Source organism: Xiphias gladius, chromosome 20 (genome assembly GCF_016859285.1).
Source record: "Xiphias gladius isolate SHS-SW01 ecotype Sanya breed wild chromosome 20, ASM1685928v1, whole genome shotgun sequence".
NCBI lineage: Eukaryota > Metazoa > Chordata > Actinopteri > Istiophoriformes > Xiphiidae > Xiphias > Xiphias gladius.
The window spans coordinates 24,848,415-24,861,106 of NC_053419.1; the positions used below are offsets into that span (position 1 = coordinate 24,848,415).

The 12,692-nt window shown below is 42.2% G+C and overlaps 1 protein-coding gene across 1 annotated transcript in view; it reads left to right on the top strand.

The window, feature by feature from the left end:
• Positions 1 to 12,692, top strand: part of xpo7 (exportin 7) — a 33,041-nt gene that overhangs the window by 14,479 nt on the left and 5,870 nt on the right. Inside the window, exons 9-24 of the mRNA XM_040157194.1 lie at positions 144 to 263; positions 357 to 503; positions 1,073 to 1,245; positions 2,146 to 2,339; positions 2,648 to 2,753; positions 3,636 to 3,771; positions 5,689 to 5,762; positions 6,467 to 6,547; positions 7,302 to 7,365; positions 7,527 to 7,635; positions 8,859 to 8,965; positions 10,033 to 10,121; positions 10,265 to 10,372; positions 10,824 to 10,906; positions 11,680 to 11,894; positions 12,524 to 12,662. Coding sequence (XP_040013128.1) covers positions 144 to 263; positions 357 to 503; positions 1,073 to 1,245; positions 2,146 to 2,339; positions 2,648 to 2,753; positions 3,636 to 3,771; positions 5,689 to 5,762; positions 6,467 to 6,547; positions 7,302 to 7,365; positions 7,527 to 7,635; positions 8,859 to 8,965; positions 10,033 to 10,121; positions 10,265 to 10,372; positions 10,824 to 10,906; positions 11,680 to 11,894; positions 12,524 to 12,662 — 1,945 coding nt within the window. The remainder of the gene's footprint in view (positions 1 to 143; positions 264 to 356; positions 504 to 1,072; positions 1,246 to 2,145; positions 2,340 to 2,647; positions 2,754 to 3,635; positions 3,772 to 5,688; positions 5,763 to 6,466; positions 6,548 to 7,301; positions 7,366 to 7,526; positions 7,636 to 8,858; positions 8,966 to 10,032; positions 10,122 to 10,264; positions 10,373 to 10,823; positions 10,907 to 11,679; positions 11,895 to 12,523; positions 12,663 to 12,692) is intronic.

Below are 12,692 nucleotides of genomic sequence, written 5' to 3' on the forward strand. Positions count from 1 at the left end.
TATTTTGACAAATAAAGCATTTTTCTTTCCCGTATAAGAACAGAACCTTATAACTCCAAGGTCACGATGTGGTAATATATCCAGAATAACGTTTGAAGCCTCCTGTGTGAGACTGAAATGTGTGAATTTGTGTGTGTGTGCAGGTGTTGTCGTGTCTAGTTCAGATAGCCTCCGTCAGGAGGTCTCTCTTCAACAACGCAGAACGAGCAAAGTTTCTTTCACATTTGGTGGACGGAGTTAAGAGGATACTAGCCAACCCACAGGTTAATGACACACCTCCTTCACACGGAAACATTTCCCTTGCTCTGTTTTTTACGAGGTGGTTGTCTGATGTGTGAAAACGCTTTGTGTTTCAGTGTTTGCCAGATCCTAATAACTACCACGAGTTCTGTCGTCTGCTGGCGAGGCTGAAGAGTAACTACCAGCTCGGGGAGCTGGTCAAGGTCGAAAACTACCCTGAAGTTATTCGACTTATAGCAAACTTCACCGTCACCAGTCTGCAGGTGGGTGCTGACTGCTTTGGTGTCAGTTACACCGTCATTTCAATTAAACTAGTTTAAAGAAAATTCAACTTTCCACTGTTTTCTGGCATTTAAGAGACAAAACGATTAATCAGTCGAGAACCGAGAAAATAGTCTGCAGATAAATCGGCAATGACAATAACAGTCGGTTGCAACCCAATAATCTACCATGTCAGTGTCTGAAAGTTGTTCCAGTTTGGAGGGTTTTCTGCCTCCTGTTTTGCTTTTTCCTTTATTTTTTTCTGCGACACATTTGAGTGGATGATTCGACGTCTGCTCGTCTGTCTCCTGCTCATCGGCTGTCTCTGCTTTGGTGTACACATCTGAAGCTTCGAGACAGGAGTAGTCAGACATGGCGGTATTTTTTCTAATAAAGTCAGTAACATTTTCAAGGCCGTTTAATGCCTTCTCAGATGTGACATTGACAACCCAGAAAACTTGTCATTACAGTGCAGCAGTGTCATGGGAGACGATTTTGCGATTAGAATGAAAAATAACCTAAAAACGGGCAGCAGTCAGTCCTCACCTGCTCCTCTCCTCCTGTGTGTCAGCACTGGGAGTTTGCCCCCAACAGTGTTCACTACCTGCTGAGTCTGTGGCAGCGTCTGGCAGCATCAGTCCCCTACGTTAAAGCCACCGAGCCTCATCTGCTGGAGACCTACACTCCAGAGGTCACCAAGGCCTACATCACATCGCGGCTGGAGTCGGTCCACGTCATCCTCAGGTAACATCTGCTGAAGCTTTACATCAAAAAAACAAAAAGCTATCAGCTGTATATCGTAGTACCAGCTCAACTTATTCAGTCTAAATTAGGCACCCCTGTCCGAGAGTTCTTTGACCTTGTCTTGAATTTGTGTTCACGGCGGAGACTTCTCTCTGTCCGTGCAGCTTTGTGCTCAGGTGCTTTTATTTTGGTCGCTGATGTTTGTTTTTCACTTACACATACTGTTTGATATTAGCCCGTTCAGCTAATCCTGCTTCTAGTCGTAATATGAGATTCCACCTTTGGCTTGGCAATATAGAGAATATATTTGTCAGATACATATTTATTGAGACAGGTATTGTTGGTCAGTAAGTGGATTTCACGTTTCACAGTTTCAGCAAAGGCTTGTCCACATTGCCTCACTGTAGTTTTTACCAAACAACCAGGAAGAAAAGGCGACTTTGCTGCGGACTATTTTCAGCGGCGGATTAATCCACATTTGGTGCTGAAGGGAGTATCTGGGGCAGCAAGGCGGTGTGTGTGTGTGTGTGTGTGTGTGTGTGTGTGTGTGTGTGTGTGTGTGTGTGTGTGTGTGTGTGTGTGTGTGTGTGTGTGTGTGTGTGTGTGTGTGTGTGTGTGGGACTGAGTCACAATAAACTACAGTGTGTGTGTGTTCATGGTGATGAAGGAACATGTCAGCCAGTGCAACAGTGCGACGCACTGATGTGTTTTAATAGTTTCTGGAAACGATGGAGCTCCGTGGCTCAGAGGAATCAGATGTATCAGGCTTTGATACTCACACGGTACTTTTTAGTAGGAGACATCCGTGCTGACAGGAAGAAAAAAATAAAACCAAACCAGGTGAAGGTTTTAGGAAACTGTTCTCTTATCAAACTGTTTCCAAATGTGTTTGCTCCACAGAGACGGTTTAGAAGACCCTCTAGATGACGCAGGCCTGGTTCAGCAGCAGCTTGACCAGTTATCCACCATCGGTAGGTGCGAGTACGAGAAGACGTGTGCTCTGCTGGTCCAACTGTTTGACCAGGCAGCTCAGACCTACCAGGAGCTGCTACAGTCCACCAACTCCAGCGCTGCAGACATCACTGTGCAGGAGGGTACGTGCTGCAAACACATTAGCACAAATGATCATGGGTCAGTAGAGTTTTCAAAGGAGGATTCCAGATTTAAATTTGAAGGATATTTGATTTACATGTAGTATAAATTTCTAATTCTCTTTGTAACGATAAACATGTCTTTTCAGTTAATGCACACGTAAGACACTCGCTTATACTCCAGTTGCTTCAGCTTTGAGAGAAGATCGTGATGTGGCTACTTGATCAGTAAATAAAATGAAAATGGTCATGACATCTTTTTTTTAGGATTGTAAAAGTCTGACTAACGGTTCCTCCGCCACTTTGCGCAGGTCGGTTGACGTGGTTGGTTTATATCATCGGAGCGGTGATTGGTGGACGGGTGTCGTTTGCGAGTACAGATGAGCAGGACGCCATGGACGGAGAGTTAGTCTGTCGGTAAGAATTCAAGAAGAGCCCTGAGAATCTCAGGTTTTCAGCAACTAATAAGAGAAAACCACATTTTAACTTTTAGTTTGGAAAAGCTTTTTATGCTTTAGTTTTTGAAGTAAAACACAGAAAGATACAGCAAGTGGACCATCCTTCTGACACGGATGTTTTGAGTTAATTTCTCCATAAATACCACTTCTCGACTCGTGCTCTTCCAGCTAATGATGTCCCAGGGAGTGTAGACCTTCCTGTATCTTTTTGTGAGATGTTTCTGCGTTGTAAGTCTGAAGATTTTAAATAAATATTTTTCATCTTCAGTTCAGTTGGAGGTTTTCCCATCATTTCCCATCACGCTCTGATTTTAAATACGGGGATCTTTTGAAGACTTCTATTGACTAAAAAACCCCATAACCTAATTTTTTAAAAAAACCTTCTTTCTCTAGTTTGCAGAGGGTTTTAATGAATGTACTGTTTTCTAATCCACAGAAACGTGTTGTATGAAGGTTAATTTCCGCTCAGTCCATCAACACTCAACAGTTATTAAGAAATAAGAGAGAGAAATTATAAATTAGTTTCTGAGCATAGGTGTCACTATGGCACAACATCGTTGGCTGCTGCACTGTTTGCCTGGTTAGTTTGCTAAGAAGAAATTGTCACTTGAATGGCTTCAACTGAAATTACAACAGATGTGGGTAAATACATGTGTAGAATTGCCATCACTTTTATGTTATGAGGTGTATACCTGAAATGGACGTCCACTACAAAAACCCCAAAGGTAACAGGTGGATAGAGCCCGAAATGTTTCGTATTCCATGGGTGAAAAATGCTTCAGGCACCTGATATCCGTGGTACAACGGCCTGTTACAACGTTTTTCTCTTTGTACATCTCAGGGTGCTCCAGCTGATGAATCTGACCGACTCTCGGCTAGCTCAGGCCGGTAACGAGAGACTGGAGCTGGCCATGCTCAGCTTCTTCGAACAGTTCAGAAAGATCTACATTGGCGACCAGGTGCAGAAATCATCAAAGGTAGGCGCCGCTGTAAACCTTGAATGATGCTGCTGCTGTAGCCGTCTGTAGCATCGGTGTTAAATTAACCCCGGCCTGGCTTCACACCCTGCTGTCCCTCCCTCGGTAACCCTGCATGTCCACTGTAAGCAGGGAGCCAAGTCGATGGGAATGAGCAGGTCTTTTGTCCTGAACACTGGTGTCTGCTAGCGCTGACTGCAGCAGCTTCTATAGTCGCACAGTCTCAGTCTGGTACTGCTCCTGTTTTACTATTGTGTAGTTAGACATGGTAGTCGTCCGGTTCACGCTGACTGACCGAGTGTGTTCTCTTTGTTTGGGGCAGAAACTGCAAAATGTGAACGGCCCAGATAAGTGGTGCAACGTAGAAACTGTAGTTTGTCTGAACCTGTGCCCGTCTGGTTTGGTATTCCCCCCCCCCCTTCAAAGTGTCATCACAGAGTTTAAACCCAGGATGTGTCGTGTAGTAGAGATAGTTTCAGCCCAGAAAATGTCCCGCTGGCCTCAGAGCAGTACCAAATAAAACTCCTTCTTTGTGTGCATGTCTAGCTGCTAGTAATCTGGATCGGTGGTGACGAAGTGGGTCAGTGTTACAGCTTGTTTCCACTATAGAAACTTAACTACCTGTAACTTAAAGTGTATCCATGGTCTCAGGTTCTGCTTTTGTTTCCTCGGCTCTCCGCCCGCCTCAGCGGCGAGTTCCTGGAACTAAATGTGGGGACTGCTACGGAGGTAATACTAAACCCAGGTTCTAGGTCCAACCTGGGCGGTGCGATGTAACTGACGACACTGTACTGGTGGTATCGTCATTCGGAATGCAAATAATCAACTAAAACTATATTATTATTATTATTATTATTATTATTATTATTATTATTATTATTATTATTATTATTATTATTATTATTATTATTATCGAGGATCTACTCTGATCAATTTAAGAGACACTTAAGAGCATCTCTAAGTTTGATAAATATTTGTTATTCCTAATTTTGTGAGTAAAAAATGAAGGATTCTCTTCAAGTCCAAAATCTTACTTTTAACACTTTGATAAATAAGGACCAACATCATCACCGGGATCCTAATGTGTATGTGTGTGGTGTTGTGTGTCCCATAAAACTGGTGCACTTTCCTGCCAGGCAGACCATAGCAATGACAGTGTTTGTCTCAGTGTCGCCTTTTTAAAAGCATAAATCCGAAAACCTAGCCAAAACCTAGAACCAAAGCCAAACAGGTTCTTAAACGTTGAGGTCATGGGAAGCTCCATTTTACACGTTGCTAAGTTCTCTGTTGTGGAAAAGTAGCTTTAGTGAAGCGTATCACTGCAAACACTCAGTAGTCAAAACAATAACCGACATCCGAGGAGCTGATGAATGTATGACACTGTGTAGTCAGTCTCATGTGGGTCGGACCCCATTTCCTGTCAACTTAACCCTCAGTTCCCCAGCTGGAGAAAGGCCCCCCGGCTCTTTGTCTTCTACAGACCTCGGTCTCCTCACGCTTCATTTGTCTTCTCCCTGCTGAGCCCCGCGCTGAGCCAGAGAGCTGTTAGATGTGTGTTATTAGAGGTTACTGGCTCCTCGGTGTCCCGTCCATCAGTTCTTCAAAACCCACCAGATATAGTCCTCTGCCAAAGAAGGATTAGAAAAGCACGACTTACAGCATCTAACTACAAGGGAGTGTTTAAAATTGACGCTGCTGTTGTGCTACATTATGTTGTTTACTTGGTGGGAAATAAATTATTTTTTAAAAGAAACAATGATAGACGGGTCATGTAATCACTGGCCAAACAGGTGCACGGCATCGTTACAGCCCTAGTTAGTTATTCAGTATTTTCTTCCTTCGAACGTTTTTTTTTAAATTGTTGTGACAGTCCACATTATTACAGCTCTTTGTGTGTTTTGTGTTTTTTAACTGCAGCTTTATCGACGACTATCAGAAGTTCTGGGTTTGAATGACGAGACGATGGTACTCAGTGTCTTTATAGGGAAAATGTGAGTAAGAAAATAACGGTGGTTGAAAATAGCTCTTCATTAAAGGCTCTGTGTTTTGTATTTGTGTTTTAGTTTGTCACCACTACAGTAAATTATTGAGGATTATTTTACCCAGTTAAAATGAAAGGAGAAAATTTAAAGGGAAAATAAACTCTTATTTTATTTTATTATTTTATTTAGTTCTTAGTTATAGTAATAGCTATAGTTAATTATTATATTATAGTTCTATATTTTAGTTCTTAGGCCATTTTTTTAAATGGATATTAAAGTAAAAAACTGAAGTTGTGAATGTTAGAATCCTGATTAATTGAAAACAAAAAAAGTTCAAATGCAAAGGCTCAAATTAAAAGGTTTAATGCAAAAGCTTAAATTGAATAGGTAATTGAAAACGGGGAAAAAAAGTCATATGAAAATGTAATTATCTTTATTTATTTTTTTTATTTTTCTTCCTTTAATTAAACATCTATTTAGCCTTTCAGTCCGTACGTAAGTGAGGAGGAATGACAAATAATATATTGTATAATAAATATTTGCCACTTGTCTCTCTCAAGTTTCCTTTTTCCCTTTTTAATTTTAATTCTGGGTGAAATTATCCTCTTGTACAAAATAATATGAAATAAAATGCTTTTCAGGTTAGTTTTACAAAACAATCCTTAACTCAAGGTCCACTCACTAGATTTGAATGTAGCTTTTCTCTCTTTCAGCATCACAAACTTGAAGTACTGGGGCCAGTGTGAACCAATCACCTCCAAGACACTCCAGCTGCTGAACGACCTCTCATTAGGATATCCTTGATTAGAGTGTGTGCGATGTGCGTTTGTTCAGAGAAAAGACCTTCGAGGAGTTTCGTTGTTTTTGGTTGCTGTTCCTCGGAGGTTTTCTACTGGATGCTGCCATGATCAGTGTCAGTGTTCAGGCAGAAAGGAGGGAGAAAAATAAAAACAAAGGAATTCATTTAAGGAAACCATTTTCACAAACAAATGAGCGGAGTCTGAAAAATCAAGAAAGCAATTTGCACTTATAGCCGAACATAACTAGCATACGATACGAGTTAAAACACCCACACCTGTTCTTTTCCATGTAACATGCTACACACCTGTGGCGTTTCGATGCATGATAACTCCCGCCCTTTGTGGTACAGTCAGTGGACTTTCACTGTCAGTCAGGAGCGATTATATTCACCGTCAGTTAATCTTCTTTATCTATTTAGAACTGTTAGGTCTGTAAAATGTCAGAAAACTGTGAAAAATGCTCTCCACGTTTTCCTAGAGCCCAAGGTGGCGTCTTTAAATGACTTGTTTTGTCCAGCCAACCCTCAAAAACCCAAAGATATTGGATCAGTTTGCTGACCCTCGCATTAGAGACACTGACACCAGAGGAATATCTGGTTTTTCCCTCTGTTTTCAATCACCAGAGGGACCTTACCTTTTTTCATCCCACCTGAGTTTGCAGGTGTGAGGGTAAAAGTGAAGTGCGGTGCTTAAAGACTCGAATAAGTTCCTGGATCTGTGCTTTCTCCTTGACCTCATGTTCGTGCACATACAGCAGTGTGAGGAAGTTGGTGAAGCTCAGCGCTGTCCAGTTCATGTTGAATAACCACACAGTGAGTGCATCACTTACACTTTACACTACACAGTCACCACCTGTGTGTTTAATGTCAGGATTTTTTTAATAATACATGCGGGTCCATCAAAGTACATGAACTATCATTTTTTGTGGGGAAGGTGCCGTTATTAATGTCCTGTCTTTTTGTCGCCGTGTCAGAGTGAGCACTTCTCCTTCCTCGGGGTGAACAACCAGTCGAATCTGAGCGACATGAGATGTCGGACCACCTTCTACACTGCACTGGGACGCCTGCTAATGGTCGATCTGGGTAAATTCACACAGTGCAAACAAAAGACAAGGATAAACACTTGGCTCGGATCGAACCGCTGCGGCTGCAGGTGTAGTTAAAGGTGGACTGGAAAAATTTAAAATCAGCCAAAGAAATCGGGTGATTCATCCTTTTCCCTTTAGCTGTCTATTCATTCTGGGAACAGTCAGAATGAGACACGTCAGTTGGTCTGAAGTAGAGCAGAGATGCAGGTCTTCTCTCACTGACAGAGAGAAGAGGACTAACCTACACTCCTGTACAAGTCACAAAAAAATGCAACACATCGAATGACTGGTGTGTGGATGATGGAGCATATGAATATTATCACCGTGTTCCAGCACAGGCGAGATTGTAGGGTAACAGTAAAAAGCACCAGTTTCTGTGTCTGGAAGGCAAGTTTGGTCGCACAGCACTTTACAACAGTGTTTTACATCAGACACGAAAGGCATTAAGACAAGATAGAAGAGACACACAGGACAATATTAAAAAGACACATAAATAGCCTTTAAAGAGTAAAATGAATTTGAAGATAAAACTAAGCTAAAATAGAATGAAACAGAATAACCAGGAGAATAAAAACCACAGTGCAGTGCGAGACATGAATAAATACAAAAAGTCCCAAATTTGGTTTGGTAAAAGGCAGCAGTAAAAAGAGAAAAGTCTTCAGCCGTGATGTAAAAGAACAGAGAGATGGTGCAGACCTGCAGGTTTCTGGGAGTTTGTTACAGATGTGTGTCATCTCTCGGGACGGTGGGCAGATCTCTCCCTCCTTGGTCTCCTATGTGGTACTAAAGACCACTTTGTTTTCATTGTTAGACCTGAAAGTCACAGTGTTGACTGGACATTGCCAACCACTGAGAAGTTAATTTAACCTACTTAAACTTGAGACCTACGACACACTATCGGTGCCTGATACCCCAGCTACTCTTTTTCTCTGCTTTAATCACACATTTGTTTAAAACAACGGCTGAACTATTTAAATCCGGTGCTGTAGAGTAGGAAGAACGATTCAGCAGCTGTGTGGCCCGTTCCTCGAGTCACATCTTGTCAGAAACTGATGTTGGTGGATAATGTAGTTTAAGATGAGACCGAGTTTCCAGAGCGACCGTTGTCAGTTGCGGGATGAGTTGATGTTGATGTCAGCGTGAAGACGAGCTCGTCATTCGTTGACTCAGTCGTATGCGAAATGTGTGCACTTTTTTTTATTTTGTGTTTGTGTGCAGGCGAGGACGAGGACCAGTTTGAACAGTTCATGCTGCCTTTGACGGCTGCGTTTGAAGCTGTGGCTCAGATGCTGAGTACAAACACCTTCAATGAGCAGGAAGCAAAGGTGATAAACGCACACACACACACTATGCTCAAAGCCCCCAAACTGCATGTTCTTTGTAAACCATTTTTCATTTTCGAGCTGGGCTTTGTTTTTGTTTTAGTCGTTTGATCAGAATGTTTTAGTTTTCGACACATTGCAGTCATTTGGATAAAATGAATCCAAAACGGTGCCTTCAGCGTTCATCTAGTGACAGCCCACAGTAACCCTGTACTCTTTCCTACCAAAAAACAGAGGGTGAGAGGAGCTGATAGGATGGTTTTAAAATTTTAATAGGTGTATAATACAGAGTCATAATATAAACAGTGTAATATATAGAGGAGACACCCTGCCTCTCCTGGAATAAAGAGCATCTCCACTAAAGAGTCATCTAGTACAAGGTATCTTTTTAAAAAGCACCAAATTCACTTCCCTTAAAAAGGCCTTAGGTTTTAAAAATTCTTAATTTCACTTACAAAACTCTTAATTCTTTTTAAGGGTTTAGTAACCTTTTACAGCTTCAACAATTAGTCGATAGACAGTAAAATAATCGGCGACCATTGTGATCATTTACTCATCTTTTATGCCAAAAATCATTTTTCAGCCACTTAAATATAAAGATTTTTTCTGTTTTCTATCACGGTAAACTGAACATCTTTGGGTTTGGGACTTTTGGTCGAACGAAAAAAGACTAAATGGTTAATAGAATACTCAAGAATACTTGGAGATTAATCAGTACTACAAATAATCGTTGCAGCCCTGAAAAAGTTTGTGTGTGTGGTTGTGGCTCAAAGGGGACGTTCAGCTTCAGTCAAACACTCACTGCAGCTGCTACAGGGGCAGGAAGTTCATCAGGTCACAGTGGACAGGTCAAGATTTTAGCAGACACTTACCTTTTTATTTGGTTAATTTAGAGATCAAATTTCTGGGTTCATCTGGACCCAGGTTGTCCCAGGTTGTGAGTCTGCACCCAGTCAACTCACCGTCTCTGCTGACCTGGGTCCAGGGGAGTTCGTGGTTATAGCCTTAACTGATCTCAGAGAAATGTGTTGTAGTAACAGTTTTCTTCTTCCCCTGGCTGTTTCCCGTAGAGGACTTTGGTGGGTCTGGTCCGAGACCTGCGAGGCATCGCGTTCGCCTTCAACGCCAAGACCAGCTTCATGATGCTCTTTGACTGGATGTATCCTTACGGCTGACAGCTGAACAGCAGGATCGTACACTACTCTGTCATTCAACTGTGGGATAGAAATACAAAACTGAACCGCAGTGTATTAATTATTCGCCAGAGTCTGTCTAAGAACTGTCCTTAACCCGGACCCGTAGATATCCGGCCTACATGCCCATCTTACAGCGGGCCATAGAGCTTTGGTACCACGACCCAGCGTGCACCACACCTGTCCTTAAGCTAATGGCTGAACTCGTTCACAACAGGTGAAGACACTCAGTAACACGGCTGAGTCTGCAGAGGCCGACTCATGCTGCGTTCACATCCAGTGGGAAAGACAGAAGATTTGAGGTTCACCCTAAAATTATTGTTGACCTCGACTTATTATTATTATTATTATTTTCAGTCTTTTTGAGTTTCATGCCGCAGGTGAACCGTAACAGGGTTCCAGACCGAGATCCTCTTTTTCAGGCGGCATCAGTCCAGTTGTTTAGTTTGATTGACGGCTTTCACACCAGCTTAACAAACCAAACCGAACAGGCAAACGCACAAGAGTTTGTTTTACCCGAACCAAACAGGTTAGCTGGAAGATCCCTTACATAGATAGAAAAGGATTCTCAGGAGAACTCAGCATCACATCATCAAAAATCAATACTTTCCTGAGACAGTTTATTCATTATGGACAACTAACCCGTCTGCTCTGGGGTTTTTTTGTAGATCCCAAAGGCTACAGTTTGATGTGTCGTCACCCAACGGTATCCTGCTGTTCAGAGAAACCAGCAAGATGATCACTACCTACGGTACTTTCACCAGAATAAAAGTCCTGACTCAACACCTCCTGTTACTTTCATATTATAGATACTGGCCTTGTACTGTAGAGAAACCCAAAAAACATAAATAAATGAGACTTTATGACATAAATAATCAGAAATGAATGCAGACAAAATATTTTTGATATTCTAGTTAAAGCCTCACTGATACTGAATTATTGGGATTTTTTCCCTTATCAACAATATTTGAGAGTTCTAATAACAATATTCTTTCTTTTTTTTTACATAAACACATAACATATACTTTTATTTTCATTATTTTATAACCAAACCCTCTTTTTGTTTATTTATATATTTTAAGAATAGTGACCCTGATCTGTCGTGTTTGGGGTTTATTTCTAAAGTGTAGAAATAAACCTGTCGGCACTCTCCGGTAAACAAACTGTAACAAAGACCCTGTTTGGAATCGAATGGAGAATCAAACAGAAAAAAAATAAAAATAATTGGTTGTGGATATTTTAAGCTGTTAAACCATCTAGAGCTGAAACGATTGGTCAGTTAATTGATTAGTCGACCGGTTTGTTCTCCTGCTTCTCAAATGTGAGGATTTTCTGCTTTTCTCAGTTTCATGTCATCGGAAATTGAATATCATCTGGTTCTATTTTAAGACAACACGAAAGGCTCTTCTGGGCATTTTCACCATTTCTCTGACACTGTATAGAAAGAGAAATCGATTAAAAATGAGTAACAATCGTTAATTGCAGTCCTGGAACCGTCTTCTGTTTTGCCTTCCTCTTATGTAGGGAATCGTATCCTGACGTTGGGAGAAGTACCGAAGGACCAGGTGTACGGAGTGAAGCTGAAGGGGGTCAGCGTGTGTTTCGCCATGCTGAAGGCGGTGCTCAGCGGAAACTACGTCAACTTCGGGGTCTTCCGTCTGTACGGCGACGACGCGCTGGATAACGCCTTGCAGACCTTCATCAAACTGCTGCTGTCCATCCCCCACAGTGACTTACTAGTATGTTCAACTTTTCATCCAGGGTGGGGAAATATCCTCTGACAGTTAGCGGGTGTCACACAGGCCAAGCAGCTCACGCCGCACCTTTTATCCATCCCGCATGTTGCTGAGAACATTATTAAAACGACTTCAGACACGTGGGGACATTTTTTATCCGCACACACCCCCACACGCACAGACTAATCAAACACCCAGAGTGTGTTCTCTAGATCAGTTCTGGACCCGAACCATTCATGTAAGACCAGACCCGCATTCAAATATAGGCTCAGAGCTGCCGCTTGGCTGCATGGGCGAAAGCTCTGAGCGCAGGACGCTGTGCGTAACAGCCGGGTAAAGGCCGTAAACGAGGAGAGAAAAAAAGAAAATGCAGAAAGGAAGAGGAAAAAATGCACCGATGGCATGTTTTTAGTGGATTCCGTTGACTTGGGTTTCCCTCTGCAGTGGACCACATTCATACTCATACTCTTACACACAGTTAGATCAGTGCGGATACCTGCGTCCGCTATTAAAATATTGTGACACGACACCGGGATTGAACTGTAACTGACCGGAGTTTTGCTCGGTTTTTCGAAACGCTCTGTCGCGTAGGAGCTTTGACGCGCTAGCCCTGACTCTTCATGTCCCCGCAGGACTATCCTAAACTCAGCCAGTCGTTCTACTCCCTGCTGGAAGTGCTGACACAGGACCACATGAACTTCATCGCCAGTCTGGAGCCTCATGTCGTCATGTACATCCTGTCTTCGATATCGGAGGGGCTCACCGCACTCGGTAAAACACCCAGAGGTCAAACCTTATTTT